The 19,826-nt window shown below is 42.6% G+C and overlaps 1 protein-coding gene across 5 annotated transcripts in view; it reads right to left on the bottom strand.

Moving 5' to 3' along the window:
* Positions 1-19,826, bottom strand: part of arhgap17a (Rho GTPase activating protein 17a) — a 44,450-nt gene that overhangs the window by 10,453 nt on the left and 14,171 nt on the right. For 3 of the 5 annotated variants that reach the window (XM_033611019.2, XM_033611015.2, XM_033611020.2), the window contains exons 2-16: positions 19,538-19,577; positions 14,515-14,619; positions 14,260-14,292; positions 13,691-13,767; positions 10,035-10,146; positions 9,307-9,383; positions 9,077-9,194; positions 6,671-6,739; positions 6,380-6,461; positions 5,189-5,316; positions 2,564-2,675; positions 2,402-2,483; positions 2,161-2,241; positions 745-858; positions 482-573 (exon numbers count right to left, since the gene is read on the bottom strand). In XM_033611019.2, coding sequence (XP_033466910.1) covers positions 482-573; positions 745-858; positions 2,161-2,241; positions 2,402-2,483; positions 2,564-2,675; positions 5,189-5,316; positions 6,380-6,461; positions 6,671-6,739; positions 9,077-9,194; positions 9,307-9,383; positions 10,035-10,146; positions 13,691-13,767; positions 14,260-14,292; positions 14,515-14,619; positions 19,538-19,577 — 1,322 coding nt within the window. The remainder of the gene's footprint in view (positions 1-481; positions 574-744; positions 859-2,160; positions 2,242-2,401; positions 2,484-2,563; positions 2,676-5,188; positions 5,317-6,379; positions 6,462-6,670; positions 6,740-9,076; positions 9,195-9,306; positions 9,384-10,034; positions 10,147-13,690; positions 13,768-14,259; positions 14,293-14,514; positions 14,620-19,537; positions 19,578-19,826) is intronic. The other 2 variants (XM_033611016.2, XM_078163475.1) reach the window with 1 other exon arrangement.

Raw genomic sequence — 19,826 nt, 5'->3', positions numbered from 1 at the left:
TGTTTTAACATGACAACACAATGTAAAATATCTGGACCAAAACAACTCAACTCAAGATAAATGTGCAGGAGAGCAAACAGACTTTAGTATAATAATTGTAACAGTCTTTATCCAATAACGGTGGTTACAAACAAATTGAATTTATGGAAAATACCTTGAGAAAGGCAGCTTTCCACAGTGATACTTGACCGACTTCTTCAAGCTGAATTAAGGGGAATATATGACATCTGTTTTCTAAGTTTTCATTGTAGCCTTTCAGCTGACCTCAAAGCACAAACCACAGTCGGAGCCAGGACAGACAGCAGTGATTTTAATCTTGGTCCTTGGGAGATTGATTACTGCTGACTCTTTCCTTCTCACCAGGCAGTTAATATCAATCGTACTCAGTGTGCATCCCTGGTGTAAAATAGACCCTAATTGGCAAAAAAGAAAAAAAGAGGAAAGTCTGAAATGACTGCTGCAGAGGAAACACAGAACCTACCCTCAGGAAAGAACCAGTCAGCATGCTGGATGATGGGCTCCACGATGGCCACCACGTGCACAGAGGTAGCTGCAGCCATCTCAGCCAGAGTCCTGGGTGGACACGTACAGTTGAGCACAAATGAGATGCTTTCCAACATAATGAGGGCGACACTTAAATGAGCTGAAATAACAGACTATTCTCTAACCACAGTAGACTAGGATCATGCCTCTCTGAGATTACTCCCCTTGTTTCACACAGTAATATTATAAATCCCCTCTCACCCCTCAGTCTTGGCCCACAGCAGGTTGGGTCCCAGGACGATGGCGATGTTGCTAGGAGTCATTTTGTTCACCTCGCTGTCCTGAGCCAGTTTGGCTAAAAACTTCACCAGATACCTGCAGGAAAACATGCAAGTTAATGAGCATAGGTGTAAAAATTATCACGTACAATGGAAGACACTACAGGGGCCCTATTATACTTTCCCTTATTATTAGCCATATATATATAATGTTACACAGGTAACACAGGTTTTTTCTACTTATGAGACAAGCTGAAGTCAGCTCGTGACAGACTTCTTTGTGTGGTCAAATCCTGGCACACTACTGCAAGTGTTTACATACTGCTACATGTAGCTACATGCTAACGTCAAGGAAACATGTTATCTTGGTTAGCGATGTTGTTAATTTCTCCCTGAATTCAGGTCATATTCCTGCTGGAGCATGTCTGGTTGTGTAGTTTTTGGTTTAGAAGCTTTATTGGTGATTTTTAAAGGTAAAAAAGTGCTGCTGCTGTCTGTTACAGTCTTTAGCCAGCTGCAAGTACACTGCTACATGTAGCTACATGCTAATGTCAGAGATATATGTTGGTCTTGGTCACTGATATTGTTTATTTCTCCCTGATTTTGGATCATATTCCTGCTGGAACATGTCTAGTTGTGTTTAGAAGCTTTAGCTGTCATTTGTAATGGTAGAAAGTGCTGCTGTCAGTAACAGTCATTAACCAGCTGCAAGTACCCTGCTACATGTAGCTTCATGTTAATGTCAGAGAAACATGTTGGTCTTGGCCACAGATGTTTATTTCTCCCTCATTTTGGATCATATTCCTGCTGGAACATGTCTAGTTGTGTTTAGAAGCCTTAGCTGTGATTTTTAATGGTAGAAAGTGCCACTGTACTCCATTACAGTCATTAAACAGCTGCAAGTACACTGCTACATGTAGCTACATGCTAATGTCAGGGAAATATGTTAGGCTTGGCCACTGATGTTGTTTATTCTTCCCTCATTTTGGATCATATTCCTGCTGGAACATGTCTGGCTGTGTTTAGAAGCTTTTACTGGTGATCTTTCACAATACAAAGTGACACAATTCTCCACTGGAGTCATTTCCCGGCTGTAATGACAGTGCAGAGATGCAGAGATATGGAAGACCCGGAAACGCTGATCAATTAGAGCAGACTGGGCTTTTTCAGGAGGGAGGTTTAAAGAGATTAGCACTAGAATGGAGGGTCTCAGAGGGGGAATGCAGGTGTACCAGCACGGACAGTATGAGGAAAATTCAGTGTTTTTTTTGACCACTAAAATATGTAAACATGTTCTAGTAGAAACCCAAAATACAATTATGAACCTAAAATGAGCATAATAAGTTCTCTTTAAAGCATTGCTGTCACAATCTTTGTAGCGTAGGATCAAACAACTAACCTCAGGTTGGTTTTGTTGTTCTTTGGTAGCTTATCACAAACAACCCAGAGGGCCTGCAGCCTCTTGTCTGGGTCTGACACACTGGAGAGACAGAAAATGAAAACAGAGCACATTGTTAGTTCAGTCTCCAGATGGATAAATGTCCCAGATTAATCATCTGAACATGTCTCATAGCCGCACAGTGATAGATCCACTCAATACTGGTAGATTGTATCACCAGTGATAATGTTAGGAGCCTTGCCTGGAAGCCTGGATCCATTCATCGTAAAGCTGGTAAGACATTAGAGGTTCAGGGAGTTCCCTCAGGTAGGACTTCAGTGCTCCTGAAACCACATGTGCACAGAAAGTCTCAATATTTAAATATATATTCTACAATGAACTTTAACTCTGGTTTGGGACATACCAGCGACAGCGTGGGGGTCGGAGTAGAACTCCTCCAGTTGAGAAGTGGAACAGTCCAGCGCTGCTTTTAACTTCTTTAGCTTGGACGCCCCTGCTGCGATCCTGAATAGACCCTGACACAAAAACACACACATAAAAACAAATAAACCACAGACACATCGCGAGCAAACAACAAAGTCACAAGCAGACATTCAATGTGCACATAAGACCCCATGCTTTCACTGAAACCGGCACACACACACTCCTAACACTCAATTACAGATCGACTCTGTATAAATCCACTACATAAACTTGCCCTGCCAGCTGCACATAATGAAACCTTAAAGCAGGCAAACAAACACACCCACCACTCACAGCACAGCGAGCTCTTTACTTTGACACATAAACAAAGGCCGTCTTCACGCCATAATGACACAGACTGGACTCACCAGGGAATGAATAGGTCGACAAATAACGTGCTTTACAGTTAACACTTGCACTCTCTCTAGCTTGTTTTTGCTCAGACGTGTACACACACACACACACTCACACACACACACAAGAAGGAATCTGATTTATGATCAGGAGACAAGTAGATTCCATTGTATTCTAAATTTGTATCGCGGAGGGACATCGCAAACATTTCATAAATCTTCAGTGTTGCAGAACAGGTGACACTTTCTCTGGAAGTCACTGCAGATATGCAGGAGTTTCCCCTGTTTACAGTTTGTCTATCCGCCCATCTCCTGGAGTCTTGAGATGTTCATGTGAACAAACAGTTCAAAGCTTGGTTTCAATTATGTTGATGACCAGCAGAGCCACTAATCGCAGCCACAGCTCCATGTGACTTTTAATGAGCTACAGCAGCACTTCTTTTTCTTGCAAGTTAAGACACGGGAAACAAAGCAGTCGAGTCAGTTAAAAAAAAAAAAAATCTCAATCTGTGTCATCAAAATGTACTTACAGGGAATTACCCTGGCGTTAAATAAGACTTAACTCTAAAGCATGAATTTCCGCTGGTTGTCATTTGAAGTTAAACCTCAGTTCCAAAACATCTGACCATGTACATTTATATTTAAAGCTGAATTCATTCATTTTTGGCTACTGGGAGGATGAGGACACGCAGCTTGTCATGCTATATAACATGTTAGCGAACAGCTGTTGTGTGGCCAGCTAATAAAGTGTTGTTGTGTTGACAGGGTTTCCTCCAATGTCAAAGAGAAACATCATGTCCTTAGGTTTGCTAAAACCTTGGCTTTTGTTCATCACATTTTGGTGCTGGTAATATACAGCAGCTTTATCAGAGCTTGCTTGCTGATAGCGTTCAACTGCTGCTCCTGTAAACAGGCTTGATAAGAGTGACAGCACTCAAGTTAAAAAATTAAAACCAAAACAATGAGCCTCATGAAAATCTGGGCTGCAGCTAGGATTATCGTCCTTGATAATTCTGGTGTATGAAATGTCAGAAAATAGTAAAAAGTGGGCATGGCATATTCCCAGAGCTCAAACTAACGTCTTTAAATGTCTTGTTTTGTCAGACCAATAGTTCAAAACACAAAGATATTCAAGTTACTATCATAGAAAAATAAGAAAACCAGCTAATAAAACCAGAAAAAAAAAATATTTTAAATGACTGGTCAATTGTGAAAATGGTTGGCACTGAATGATTTCAGCTCTAATCAGAATCAAAGGCTTCACAGTGCTGCAGAGCTGGGTGCTAATTCTTTTCTCTATTTGACACAGTGAGCAACCCCTTTCACATCTGAATCAACATTAATCTTAAGTATACTGCACTTAAAAGTACTGACAATTACTAACTATGGTATCAGTAGTATTGAAGGTTTGCATACGGCCACAAGACAAGTGACCATGCAGAGTAATTCACACTAAATCAGCTGAGTTACTCCTATGGGCCCTGACCCACCAGGCCAACAGTCGGCCATCGGGCTGTTGGCAAGCGTCTGTCGCACTAGTTTTTGCAGTGCGTCCCGCCAAATTGGCACTAGTCAGACCTTCCTCTCCTTTTTCCAGCCAATTCAGCATGTTGAATCAGCGGTGGAAGCCATCAGTTAAAGAAATCCCTCTGATTGGCAGTTCAGTTCAGCACACAAGAAGAGAGATGAAATGAGGAAAGTAAACAAAGAGCTATGGTCAAGAGGGTGTGAGATCAAAACAAACCTCTTATAATAGGTAAGATTATTCTCTTAGCCGCTGAGCTCTATAGCAGAGATGGTTTATAATTTTTTGTTACTGTTCACGCACGCACAGTAAATATGTAATATTCTTTCAACATCAGGTTGCGTTGTTAATGTGCTAACTGGCTAACTAGCGTCTTGAATCCATCCTGTCCTGTTCTTCTGGTTTCCCTTTTGGAATGACAAATACAAACTACCGCTGCCTGCTGGTGTGGGGAGTTATTTCCTCTCACACAAGTGCAGAACGTACACGGTCACTGACTGGTGGCTGTAGTGTTAGTGGTGTGTTCAAGTGCAACTTTTTGGCTGAGGCAAAGGCGACATGAGGGGATCCAACAGTCGGCCTTCGTCACCACAAATTCTTTAAGGTCAGTTTGGTATGTCTGGTCCTGAACACCAGAGGTTTCCTTGTCCTGTTCCTGTTTAATCTCTCCACATGTTAACTTCCTTACCTCTTCCTTCATGCCAGTCTCTAGGAGCATCATGACGCAGGCCTCTAATGGCAGGGCGATCTCCCTTCCGCTCCTTTTCAGGTGTTCATCCAGCCCTGTGCCAAACGCAGGCTTCTCCGTCCACGAGTCTAAACACAAAGAGAGTAATTAATGGTGAAGAATGGAAGACTGGAATTTAATTCACACTGTTTCAAATCTGAGAGACAAAAATGAAGTGTTTTAATGGAGTCTTTGCAGATTGTATAACCTGATATGTGATAAAAAACAATCAGTGCTGGCCCAGGACTCAGTGAACAGGCCTGTTGCTGGTCTGGACAGCAGATTTCTGGGTCAACAACTCTCCCTCGGGCCTAACCAGTCCTCACTCCCCCTACAGGGTGCCGTCAAATAATAACCACATGCTCCTCTGCAGCGGGAGTGACTGTTCAAGCCTCTTTCTGCGCACGTGTGTGTGAGCTAATAATCTCCTGAACGGGGAGGCAGAGGAGCGAGAAAAGGGGGGGAGAACTTGCAAAAACCAGGTGGGTGTGATGTGAGAAGAGGGTGGGGGTGTGTGTGGATTTCGTGAGTCATCACCACATGCTGGGAGACCAGGCTTGTCTGGTTGAGACCACATGTGTTTAATACAGAAAAAAAACAAGCTCCCTGAATAAGACACGGACTGCGAAAAGGACAAAAAAACTAGGAAGGAGCTCTGAGAGGAGACGTATGTTTGTAAAATGGAAAATTAGTTTATTTTTGGAGAGCTGAGAGGTTAAAACAAAGGGCTATTCTTTAATATCTGGGCCTCAGTTGCAGCCTTTAATAATTACGCAACTGAGGTAACTTCTGGTAGGAAAACAGACTGGAGTGATGTAATTGAAAGGTACAGGAGCTGGTTTCATTTGTCGAACCAGTTGGAAGAGTGAACAAGAAACTGTTTCTCCTCCTAGCAACGACTTGTCAGCACACCTTTGGGGCAAGCTTCATAAAATCCTCCAGTGCCTAACAGGAAAAGGTTTGTTTAAAGGGACCAAACAAAACAGGAACCAAAGAAAAACAGGAGTAGGCCCTCGGAAAAAGGTGCATTCTTCAGGAAATACGCACAGTCTCATATTATGTGGCACACAGAGCCTCCATGTATGTAATTTTTTCAACAGCGCTGTGTTAAATGGCTGCATTTGCAGAAAGCCGTGTTTGCATGTTTTATACCTTGCTGAGCCTGGATGGTTGGCAAGACGTTCTCCAGAACAGTGAGAGACTTTCTGTGGTAATCAGCTTGAGCTTCTAAGAGCTACGGGAACAAAAAACCACACAGGGAGAGACAGACCGAGAGAGAGATGAGGGTGAGTCGAATGAGACGAGCAGTAAAAGACATGACAGCAAAGTAAATAAACTAGCTGGCCAAGTCTGTGTTCCCCAGTTACTCTGCAGCTGTGAACATTCCCACAACAACTCATGCAAACACACATTTTTGGCTTGCTGATGAAACGCTATACTCACTGTTACGAAGTAGCGAGCATAGTCCCCTTCTTTTGAGAAGAAACTGTACATGTCTGCAGCGAGTTGATCCTGGGTGATAAAAACAGGAATGCAAACTGTTGGAGCACTGAGAGATGAAAGCCAAAATCTTTGTACTTTCTCCACAATGTGCTTTACAAGTAGAACAATAGTCTGTGAGACTGAGGGAAGCTTTGCTGATGTAAACTCTAAAAAAGCATGAGGACTTTTAACTGGTTATGAGACAGTCTCAGTTTAATATTGATGCCTCTGTATGACCGACATAAGCAAATGAAACAATCAGCGAGATGATTAGCTATTTCTATATAATATTCTTAAAGATTAGATGAAATTAAACATGCATTTTAACACGTTAAGATCACATTCCCGGCCATACTGTGCACCTATTTAACAATATATGCTGAAAAAAAATCTACATATTGTTATGTAAAAATCCTATTGTGTTTTCTTTCTGTAAAACAAAATATGACGTATGCTTACATAACCTAGTACCGACCAATTTCAACCAATAATATCACGACATCCACCCATCAATCAATGTGCAACTTTGCAGCAGCATGTCAAGTGACGAGGACCAACCAATCACTGCCGACATATCTTTCCCTTCTTCCGTAAATATCAGTCTATGGTAAATATGGAAAAGTAGATCATTTTAGTGCAGGGCTGTCAGAGCTTTACATCTGTCCCACGGACAATAGGCCTACACACTTATAAACAGCACCTAAAAGATCAGCTCTGCACTCAGGATTTCAGGTAAAAAAGGCTATGATACATTGCTTGTTAAGGTTGCTTAGCAACCTAAGACGCAACTTGTTGTTTTGAAAAATTGATCAAAAAAGCCACTGAAGTAGCGCCCAGCGCCAGACCTCACGTTTTCCAGGTGGTTAAACACGGCATGTGTATGACCCCTTTAGCTGCATAGAGCTAACATTAAGTTAGCTAGCTAGCAACAGCATGGTACGTTGGTGTGTAGTTTTCCCAAAATACCATGGTTACAGCCATCTGGCTAGAATTTATTCACTTTAAGGAAAGTGGGATTTTGCGCAAGGCATTTTACAGTGGACTGCTTCAGCAATTGCATTACATGAAGTATGCAATAGGGATTGTCCCACTGGCGTTACCCCAACAGGGCCTCACTGTTATGATACACCTATTTTTCAACAATCAAACCAAATTCCTCCTGACTTTACATCCTGCCTGACAAAATGCGTCAATGTACCGAAGCTAGATATTCTACATCTGGACTTTAACGCCTGTGCCCACGTCAGATTTCCCGCAAGATCATTTACGGCACACAGACCAGTAGAGCCTATGCTTAGAATTTCCCAAGCAAAGTAAGGAGTACATTAGCAAGTTAAAATGAAGCAGGAGGAGTTTTTCCTTTACAGAATTTTATGTTTTAATTGTATTTTGTGTTTATGGCTGATACACGGGCAGGATCAGCAGATCAGCAAATCAGAAAGAGCAAAGACTTGACCGAAGAACAGAAAAAAAGCTAAAAGGGACAGTGATCTAGCACAGGGGAAAACAGAAGTCAACCTCAGTCACTTATTCAGCAGATGGAGAGTCCATGCAGGACTCCATCTGCAGAAGTGCAGGATTTGTAAGGATTCAAAATTATTCCTGAATTAGCCCTCTTTCTCCTAGACAGGTATCTAATATGACTATTTTAATCCTTCATCTTCATCTTTCTTTATCTCGCTTCCAAAACAAAATGCACACTCAGGATCTTTTCAACAAGAAGGCATGGTGCTCATAGAAACAATACTGCTTTTGTCCATTGGGGTCGCCAAAATCAACACAAAAATCAAAGTTCCTTGTAGCTGCTTTAAAGATATTCCATCTCCACTACACAGTGTCATCCATCAAATGAATGTGTATTTCAGGTGGCACAAGGACAGACGTCAGTGGTCAGCGGTCAGCTAAGCCGTTGGTCTTTGCACTGCATGAGTCATAAATCCTCCTGCTGCTGGCAGGAGTCTGGTGAGACTGGGAGGGAGAACTTTTGAAGGGGAAACACGAGGCTTGACGCTTCCTGGATAGAAAACCTGACACATCACGCAGCCACAACACACTCAAACTCACCAGTGATTCAGTTCAATAGATGCAAGCACACAGACACACAGACACACACACAGACACACACACACACACACACACAGGCTGAGCTGACAGGGCATTTTCAGTCATTTGTGTGCGTCAGTTAACTGGGTCAGAGGGCCCAAGGGTCTTGGAAAGTCCAGTTGTTATGGTTATTCTTTTCCCAGATTCAACTTCTGATAAGACCTGATCCAAGTTTCTTTACCTCGATAAATGACCTCCAGTATGGCCTGCTGTGATCGTGATGAACCAACAGAAGCAGGACTCATTAATAAATATGCTGGTTACCTTGCAAAGCTCCATTTTGTTCATGGCCTCATCCATTTCCTCCTTTAGTAGGTCAGCCTTGGCCGTCAGTGCTTGAGTGTTTGTTCCTGAGATTATTGACTTGGTTGCCTGCAACCATCTGAGTTTGGAAAGACAAAGGGATGCACCATTTTTATTGAAGTATGGCCTGCATCGCCTCAAATTCAACATATCTGACATGATAAAAGAGAGTGAGTTATAGACGGACGAACCTTGCTCTGGCAGAATCATAGTCCAGCACCAGTTTGGCCAGCTGTTTCCTCTGCTTCAGGATGTTGGGAATGTCCACCTACAAAAGTTATATCCAAAACACATTAGGTTGAAAGAGCCAGAGAAGTTAGACTGACAAAGATCTAACAGTTGTTGGGATTGTTCTTCCTGGATGTCTGTCCTAAGATGTTTCCCCTGATTAGCATTTTTTATTTGCAGGTTTTTAAAGGTCTATTCAAGCTTTGGGGCATTTACTCTTATTTCAGTTTGTCGCGTGGGTGACAACAATGACATTTACATTTAAATGGCACAAAATTATCACAGCATGACACCTACAAAAGAGCAGTGCAGCTTGTTAGCACTGACAACTGCAGCAAGTGCTTTTGTACAGGAAACCATTCCAAATGAGGGGTTAATGGATGCAGAGATACACACGTCTGATAGCCAACAGTTACTCATGTTTGGAAAACGTGGTAAAACAGATGGCAAACCAAAGCCTGCAATGACAAAGTGCAAAGTCCTCATGTTTAGCTCATCTCGCCAGGATTGGAATCAGTTCTGTTTTGACTTCTCCTTCTCCAATCTCATAAGATCACATTACCACAACAGACCAATGTGAGTCCACGTGACTGAGCAGTGCAAACCCAAATGACAGAAATACAAAGAATGCTATAAATAATCTATTCCACTATGATTAGATCAGAGGTCCAGAGGGTGTGAGGTTTCTTACCTCTGCTAGCTGACTGAGGGGATCCAGGACGTCCTTCTCTATCTGCAGCTCATGTAGCATCAACTCCGATGCCAGACGATTCTCTGCATCACCGCATGTTTCCATCATCTTCCTGTGTACACACATATCATTACAAAGAGAGAGAGAGCGGGGTGTTAAAAGTGTTAAAATTAAAATCAAACACAGTCATATTTATGCCTCATTAACCAGTGAGGGGCAAGTATTCAGATCCTTAAGTAAAAGTACTAATACCATACAATAAAACTAGAATCGTTACTTAAGTGAAATTGCGTAATTATAATCAAGAAAATGTACTTAAAGTATTTAAAGTAAAGGCATCAAATGCAGAAAAATGCCCCCTGTGACTGTTTTACTATCACATATTATATAATCAGATTATTACTCATACATTACATTACAGGTGAAGGACCCTTGGGTCAAAGACAGATAGAGCAGGGACTTCCAACTGCATATACTGTATATATCACATATTGCATTCTATGTTGCACTTGACATGATTCTCTGAACATTTCTGGGTCTTGTCTCGTTTGCACTTACAAGGATGTCCGTACACTTGGAATAATAATAATTTCAATTGTAAGTTAATGTTAGCTAACTAGTTTACTTCAGCGTTATGGATAAGTGCTCCACAGTGATATAGTAAAAAAAGCTAGCTCATATTATTGCATGGTGATTCATGGGTAACAGCCTATCATCAGTGTGTACTATAAATTTAAAGGGGGTTTTAAGACATTTTAATTATTAAAACAAAAATAAAACAAAGCCTGAAATTAATACTTGAATTATATTACCAAACAATAATTTGACACCCCCCCGCAGTTAGTCTGAGGAATCTCAGGGGTCGCGGACCCCCTTTTGAAGACCCAGGCTTCAATGTAAAAGCAGGATTTTACTGTTGTAGTCGATAGAGGTGGAACTCATTTATTACTTTTTTGTATAGGACTGCAACTAATAATTATTTTCATTATGGATTCATCTGCTAATTATTTTCTCGATCAATCAACTGATTGTTTGGTTGGCAAAAAATCCTGAAAACACAGAGAAAGGCAGTCACATTACCCCAAGTGACACAAGCGGAATGCTCATTTTGTCCCACCAATAATACTTCAACATTATAAAAAACAAATGAAAAATAAATTAAAAAATTACACGAAAAAAGCAGAAAATCCTTACTTTTATGAAGCTGGAATCATGAAATGTTACATGAAAGGTGACAAATATCAAAAGCTGCTAATTCATTTTCTGTCAACTCATCAGTTAATCAGTTATTGTTTCATCTGTATTCATATATTCTTTTAGGTGGTTTCATTTATAAAAAAACAAAACAAAACTTATAAGCTCTTCATATGTTTTTATGCAAAAAATCTTAATTTGTTAAAGGTGCTGTATGTAAGAATGTGGCCAAAACGGTTACTGCACTCAAATTCAAAATACTGCCGTGAATCGTGTCTGCCCCCCCTCCCCTACAGATTTGAGGTTGCTTGACAGCGGCACGCTGGAGATTGATTTGTTTGCCCACGGGTGGCTGCCGTGGCAGGGCTGTGTCGCCGTGTCCTTGATCTTCGGTTTTCCAGAGGACCGTTCGAGCAAGTCCGGCTTCTCTGCTGCTAACGCTGCTGCCGGGATACAGCTGAGGAGACTGCTAATGCTATGTACCGGGACACTGCTAATGCTGCTGCCGGGATACAGCTCATGAGGAGCCGGCTGCTAATGCTACGTACCGGGACACTGCTAATGCTGCTGCCGGGATACAACTGAGGAGGAGCCGGCTGCTAATGCTATGTACCGGGACACTGCTAATGCTGCTGCCGGGATACAGCTGAGGAGGAGCCGGCTGCTAATGCTATGTACCGGGACACTGCTAATGCTGCTGCCGGGATACAGCTGAGGAGGAGCCGGCTGCTAATGCTATGTACCGGGACACTGCTAATGCTGCTGCCGGGATACAGCTCATGAGGAGCCGGCTGCTAATGCTATGTACCGGGACACTGCTAATGCTGCTGCCGGGATACAGCTGAGGAGGAGCCGGCTGCTAATGCTATGTACCGGGACACTGCTAATGCTGCTTGCCGTGCTGCTGTAGCTCAGTCGTAACTCTAACTGATGCTGAGACTCTACTGACTGCGTGACTGATAGACGGCGGTGGGTGGCGCAACAGGCCAAAACACAAATTCAAAACATAAACATGATTTGCGGACCGTAAATTTTTTTTTTAAATGCGAATATTCTGGCCGTACTATTGTTGTCAGTGAGATCAGTATGTTATATGAACATTATTCCTTAGTCTCTGTGACATATTAGGAGGATTTTATGACTATTTACTTTAGATTTCTTACATATAGCTCCTTTAAGTAACTTGTAACTAAAGCTGTCAGATGATTGAAGTGGAATAAAAAGTATGATATTTCCTAGTGGAGTAGAAATATAATGTTAATAAAATGAAAATACCAAAATAAAGTACAAGTGCCTCAGATTTTACTTAAGGGAATACTTCATTGGTGATTCTGAACGAACCCTTTAAAACACCAAAGTTTCACAATAACACAAACTAACTAATCAAGGCAGCGGTAGACCATCAGTTCCCATGTTCAGCAAGGTAAAATTACTGTTATGTCATTATAGTCTGGCTCTGAAGAGAGCATACATGAGCTTAATGTTTTGTTCAATTCCCTGTTGGAAAAAGCTGTCAGTTTGGGAAGCACTGAGCATACGACTGGACAAATCAAACTTGGACTATACTGCATGAGTTGTGTGAGAGTTTGTAAATGGAGGTTTTGATACAGTTTTACTGTTGTTAAACATGGACCCCTATGACTTCAATTCACCAAGAACTTTATCAGTTTTTGGATTCTTCGTTCACTGTTGAGGCACACGCCTAAACAAATTTTTCTTTATGAGTTCAATGTAACATGGGGTGAGTGAATGACATACAAATTGTAATCTAGGGAGGTTAGTATTCTTTTAAGTACAGTACTTGACTTAATGTACTTGCATTCCACCACTGTCATTAACACATCAGCACTATCGCTGTTACATCTTCCTGACAAAATATAACAATACAAAAGAATGACAGTCTGTTCCAGCTCTTCCTCTGTTCCCAGCCAATAACTGAAAGCAAAACCAAGTTATTGTGACGGCATCATTTCCAGCTGCTCAGCGCCTGGAGCACAGTGGCCCAGTGACAGTTCATCTGCGATCATGAATCAGGGTTTTGGGCCGCGCTATTTCCAGCAATTAAACCCCTTTGCTTTGAAATACAAAAAGAACAACAGTCTGAGCTGATGTCCACATGAATGCATCACATTTACTAGCAGACCATCTGATGGACTTTCCCTTCCTCATAACTTCCAGGCAGACACACGGCTGCTGTGCACATTTGGAGACATTCACTTTCTAGATCCTCAACTACAAACTGTCTGCTACTGTTTTGTGCCTTTCCCTCGGTCACGATAAATGATGTGAACCTCCAGTAAGGGAACTGCTGAAAGTCCCGTCGACAGAAAACAGGGCAGATTGCTTGCCCTGAATGCATGGCCTCATATTTCACGCTCTCTGGGGGTGCAACTGCTCCATTAGCAACAGTTGCCAAGGAGGAGCAATTGGTTTTCTGACCTGTCAATCAATCACAAACTCACCCTATCAAGGACTCTTCTCCCAGTTGGCTTCCGCCTTCCACCATTGCCTGGGATAGTGCAGTCAGAGGAAGCTTTTTCTGTGGTGCATGAGTGGAAGAGGGACAGATGCAGACAATTATTAGACTTATACTGAGACATAAACGACTTCAATCTATGCAGGTGCACAAAAAGTACCCAAATTCTATACAGCAGCTTCAGTTTTTGATGTTGAAGGCAATGGAAAATTCATCAGGGACTTTCCATTGAGCGGTAAATTCACAGTCAGGAAGAGGAAGAGAGCTTTCGGAGCAAAGGAGGAAAATACAGACGTTAAAATGGGATTTAAGATGCAAACTAGGGAAGTGAGACATCTATCAAATGACAGCACCGGAGCTTGTTTTTACAGTAACACAGTTTATATCTGTACAAACATTTATGAGTGTGCAACATCCTGTTTTCTAACCAGAGAACCCCAAAGGCAAAGGTGTCATGCATAGAGAGTAAAGATGACAGATGTCTGAACGGGAAATGGAGCGAGTGGTTCTGAGGACCAGAGAAGTGGAGTACAGTAAGTAATCGGTGTTTTTTACCTGACCATTTCCTGTATAGAGGCGTGGTACAGACTGTGGTGCGTTTTTTGGGTGGTGTGGAGTAGAGAAAACAAAAGAGAAATCATAAACTGTAGGCCTAATATGGACACTTTGAATGAAGACATCTCAAAATTGCGTGGGAGGTGGTTTTAAGTTTCCCTCATCCTGGAACACTTGATACATCTGGTTATTTTGTTTTTAAAGGCAAATTTAAGCTTTGATAAATGTTTTAATATAACAAACTAGAGGTCTTACATGTCTCTTCTCTGCGTCTGCACCGATGTGTCCTTGTAGACATGACACCATCCTCTTGTGTGTGTTGTGGGACACCACACGCACCAACTCCATGCGCCGTTCAATCTGTGCGTGAGACAAAACAACAACAGATCTTAAGCAAATATCTTTTATACACATGTCATATGTCATCACAGAGCGAGGCAGCACAATGTATAAACTGCAGGAATCGTTCACATAAGATAAAGGGGACATATTATGCTAATGTTTGGCTGCATACTTGTATTTAGGGTTTCTAATAGAGCATGTTTACATGCTTTAATGCACAAAAACACTTTATTTTCTTCATACTGTCTGTGCTGGAACACCTGTATCCACCCTATGTCTGAGACACACCATTTTAGTGCCTGTCTCTTTAAAGATATCCAATGCAGGATTTTCCTTAAACAATGTATACACTCACACACAAGTAATCCATCTCAATTATGACCCACTACAAGTATGTGGTGGTGTATTTTTCTGCCCTTTGCCTGTATTTTAATACTGTCTTCTTGTTTTCTGTGTTTGGGATGTTTATAAGCGTGTATCCCCAGAACACTCAGAAGAGGTCGGGACTTTTTAAAAAGGTAGCGACCAGGGGCCAGACCGTAAGCAGCAGGCATCCAAGAGACACAGCACCACAAAAAAATGAATATAGCAAGGCAAAATACCAAACCAGAGTGAATCTGGGGTTGGGTTTTCTTTCAATTTTGCAAACAGCATCTAAAAACCCTGCAAAATTTACCTTTAAGGCCCCCTCCCGAAAAAGCCCAATCCGCTCTGAAACCAAAATCTTCACAACTGGACATGTTGTGAAGCAGAAATATGATCCGAAATCAGAGATATATTAACAACATCGCCAACCAAGATTACATACGTCCCTGGCAATAGCATGTCGCTACATGTAGCAGTGTAATGTAACCAGTTGACCATATAAGGAAATCCATCACAAGCTGACGTCAGCTTGTTGTAAAAGTTGAATACAATGTTGGAAACAGAGCATTCATAATAGTCTGAAGCCTGAGGTTTTTGCTCAAGTTTAATATGAACATCTGACATCAGATTATTATTATTTATTAGTGGAATTTTCAAGATGAAAACACCAACAACACAATATGTAAACCCTTGCATGTACACAAACTTAACTTTGATAAGCCTAAGTACTTGGACTGGACTACATCCTGCCGTGTTTGTTCCAGTAAGTACATGAAAACACACACATGGCGAGCAGACTTTATGACCACAACCACAGTGTCCCTATAAACCATCAAAACAGTGTGTCTGCAGTGTTGATGGCTGATGAGCTCCATCTCCATGCACAGATTTGATTAGTAGCTGCCTTGTAGGAGTCAGGGGTCAAAGTTCACGCATGATTGATAAGGCTTGTCCCTGCAGAACAACGCTGGAATGTTATCTTTGAAACACATGACTCATCGGAAGTGTCTCTATAGCAACAGCCACTGGGTTGTGACTGAGAGCGAGGGGGCTCTTTGGCTTTAAAAAGGCCTTTTTGATTACACAGGCTTTCTCCTGTCTGCTAGCCTAACGACACAGATCCACTCTGTGCTTTTAGCCTGACAAGATATAATACGGTCATTGATGGGAGTCGCAGCTATTTTGGCTTCAGGACAGAGGCCAACTGAAACTCTGCAGGATGACTATTCACTGTCCTTGTCATGCCAGGTGCCTGACTGGGACAGTCAGTGTAAACGTTAGGCTGGCTGTCACCACCCCATGAATAGAACTGATGATTGCAAGTTACTGTTGGGAGTCCGCTTGAAAGTCTGATGATGCAAAGAACTGGTTTAAGTTGGCACTGCTTGTGAGAAAGTGAAGCAGGTTGCATGCATCGGTTCCGAACAGGACAGGTGTGTCCTTTTTTTTTTTTTGAAAATAAAAAGCACAACTGATGAGAGAAAGCAAGAGGCTAAAAGTGCCTGGAAGGGACAAACATGTACTCAAGACTTGGGACAAACAATGTTCCAAATATAAATGGGAACACTGAGATCTAGAGGGCGAAATAAGCAGAAATGGAGGGAGACAAACGCGCAGGGAGGATCAACCAAATACCAGACAATTGTGTTCCAAAAACAGAACGGAGTGGGAACTCAGGAATTCCACAGCAGATACCGACCTCCGTACACCGCCCCTTCTCTGCTCTGCCTCCCTCTGTTCTCGAGCTCTTACGTCAGTCCCGACCCGTGGTGGCCTCCGGCATTCCCAAAACAGCTGGGTCAAATACAAACTTGCCAAACACACACAATAAGCTATAGGCTTGGGAACACTTCTTAGACTCGGCCCAGTTAGTACCTGGCGCATAACAAACACGGGATTCCCCTCCCTGTGCTCTAACAGGGACCGAGTTCCTGTGTGGGTGTATTGGAAATGTTTGGGTTGCATGGCGCTGGGAGTATTCTTCCTCTCATTGTAACGAAACACACATCACTATAAAGTCAAAAAATAAAATAAGCAGAGGAGTGGGAGAACGTAGGCCAAGAAGTCTGCGCAGCAGGCAGCAGGGTGTGTTTTTCCTCCTGCTAAGTGATGAGGTCAACACTTGGTCAATCCCATGATGCGTCATAGAGCAGGGAATCCCATGAAGGATAGACGGGGAGAGGACAGACAGAGAGGGTGTCTGTCTGACTGCCTGTGTTTGGTTATTGGTTCCTAAGAGAGGATGTTAACATGTCTTGACAAGTCTACAATGAACAAAAATAACATAACATGACGCATTAAGGACGGAATTACGTGTTGCCAAAAGGCAAAATCATCTTTGTTTACATTTAGGATTCATGTGTTAATAGCAGCCGGTTGCTATCTTTTAAAATGCTACACCCAACTTCAAGGGTGTGTGCAAGCATGCACTCTGGTATTTCTGGAGCATTTCTGTGGTACCCCCCCATGGATGAGCCGCTATGCAGAGGAAAAGACAGCTGGAACGAGAATGCCGGGTGGCTCTTTGGCACCCTGTAGGACCACATTCAAAAAAGGTCTTGGGATGCAGGGGCTAAGAATAAGCCAGATACAGACCTGGGATGTAAATGGGATCGAATAAGGGGCAAAGTGAATCTCAGATCTTCCAATGGTCACTTTTTTACGCTCACTAGCACTGTCACTGTGACAGAATTTACCCTATAGTGATAGAGGATGTCTCAGTAGCGCAATATGTGTTATTACAACCATTCATTTTCCATGACCGCTTATCCTGTTGGCGGTCGCAGGGGGGGCTTGAGTCTATCCTAGCTGACGTTGTGCAAGAGGCGGGGTACACCCTGGACAGGTCGCCATACTATCGCAGAGCTAACACACAGAGACAGACAACCATTCACACTAACATTCATGCCTCTGGCCAATTTAGAGTCACCAGTTAACCTGCATGTCTTTGGACTGTGGGAGGAAGCTGGAGTACCCAGGGAAAACCCACGCTGACCCGGGGAGAACATGCGGACCCCGTGCAGAGAATCCTGGTAAGACCCGGTATATTTTGTTGTGGATTATAGTAGAAGAAGAAATGGGAGAAGAAGGGAGAGGCTGAGCAAAAAATAAGTACTGTCAAAAAAAACCTCTCACATATATATACTGCTGAGGATAAACTGAGGTTGTTTTGTTTTAAGGGTGCGGAGTGACACAGCCATCTCAGGAATTACGCAGCCGAGTGATTTCTATCTCTCCATCCCTCACGCCCTTTTCCTTTATCAGACAGCAGTGTTCCTCTGAAGTGACTAACAGAGCACACAGAGTCTCGGCAGCTGATTTCCAGACACACAGGCAGGACCATTGTGTCTTTGAGGAACAGCGAAAGTCGACTGTCAGTCATAACAGAACTTCCTCTCTTTGGCAAAAAGCACCCTGAGCGGTTAGTCACCGCTGTTCGCTTGTCCTCTTGCATTACAGCCACTCACACTGGATCTGAGTCGAAAGGCCTTTGCACACAGAGTTCTTATTTTTCATGCATTTTTTTTTTTTTTTAATCTGTCATCTGATAAAAAATTTTATGCACAGAATGATTTCACATTGAGTTTGATGCATGAGACAAAATGTATAGACACATGGAAACCAACTAGCTGCCCCTTAAATACATCTGTGCCCACATAAGGCCAATATTCAAAACACCTGAGAGAGACAAAGGTATTAAACTTTCATTCTGGCTGTCTGTTTATGCACCGGCTACAAAAGAGAGCGGGGAGAAGAATAAAGCATGTCAGACATTGCGGCCTTGGCTGCTGTCATGGAATAATGCGCAGCCAGCTGAGTTTGTTTTCACGACACCTCCCATTCAAACACAAAGACAATCCTCATCGCTGGAATGTCTTTGCTGAGCGGCCAATATTTTGTCCCGACCCCACCTGCTGTCTGCCTCAGACGGCTGGAGATAGTTATCCCCGGGGAAATCCCTGCACTAGTGGCTTTCACGCACACACACAGAACTGCACAAATGTAACCTACATAGATACATCCACAGCTACACTGACCTCTGTGCAGCTTGTTACTACAGATGTTTTCTCAACCATGTGTCTGCAGCAGTCCCATGAGTTCGCAGGTCTCAATTTCAACCAAGCGACACAAGCGCTGATTAGCAATCTTCAACTGGAGAGAGGATCTAATAAGTGGTATCAGCTGCTGTTTAATTGGCATGAAAGCTTGCATACTTTGGGGCTTGGTCAGCACATGGTCCAGACTCTTCCCTGTTTAAGAAATCTTTTTTGCAAGTTCTCACTGCTTTGGTGTTTGCTCTGCAGCCAGTAGTCACATTGTAATACTAGGATAAATCAATACAGAGGTGTAGCAGTTTCTTTGGAATAAAGACAGGCAAAGGGAGATAAACTGTTTCCCAGGCATGCAAAATAACACTTATTTGATTTGACATGCAAATACTATGGGAGGTTTTGTGATGTGATTCAGGAGAGACAAATACTGGTTCACGTAAGCTGCAGCCGCTGCCTAGCAGATGAAGTCATTCCAGTGTCGAGCTGATCAGAGCTCCACAGTCAGATTAATGATTTACCTGTAGGAGGTCATCGCTGAGGACTTCTGTTTTCTCCGCTCTGTGGGTGAGAAAAGACAACAGAGGGCGCACAGATTAGCACTGACACACAACCACAGTAGATAAGGAGCTGTACTTAAACACACCGTGCAGTCACTGTGAAGATATTACATGACACTGCTCCTGAAAGACTGGTTTCCACGCTCAGCTTGAACACCAAAATAGTGACAGGTATCGACCCGGGCATCCGTGGGAATGTTTCAGAAGCGGGTGGGTCTCTTTAGTTTGTTACTATAGTAACAGGCAGGAA

Source organism: Epinephelus lanceolatus, chromosome 21 (genome assembly GCF_041903045.1).
Source record: "Epinephelus lanceolatus isolate andai-2023 chromosome 21, ASM4190304v1, whole genome shotgun sequence".
In the NCBI taxonomy this organism is placed as follows: domain Eukaryota; kingdom Metazoa; phylum Chordata; class Actinopteri; order Perciformes; family Serranidae; genus Epinephelus; species Epinephelus lanceolatus.
This window is presented reverse-complemented; position numbering and strand designations above follow the sequence as displayed.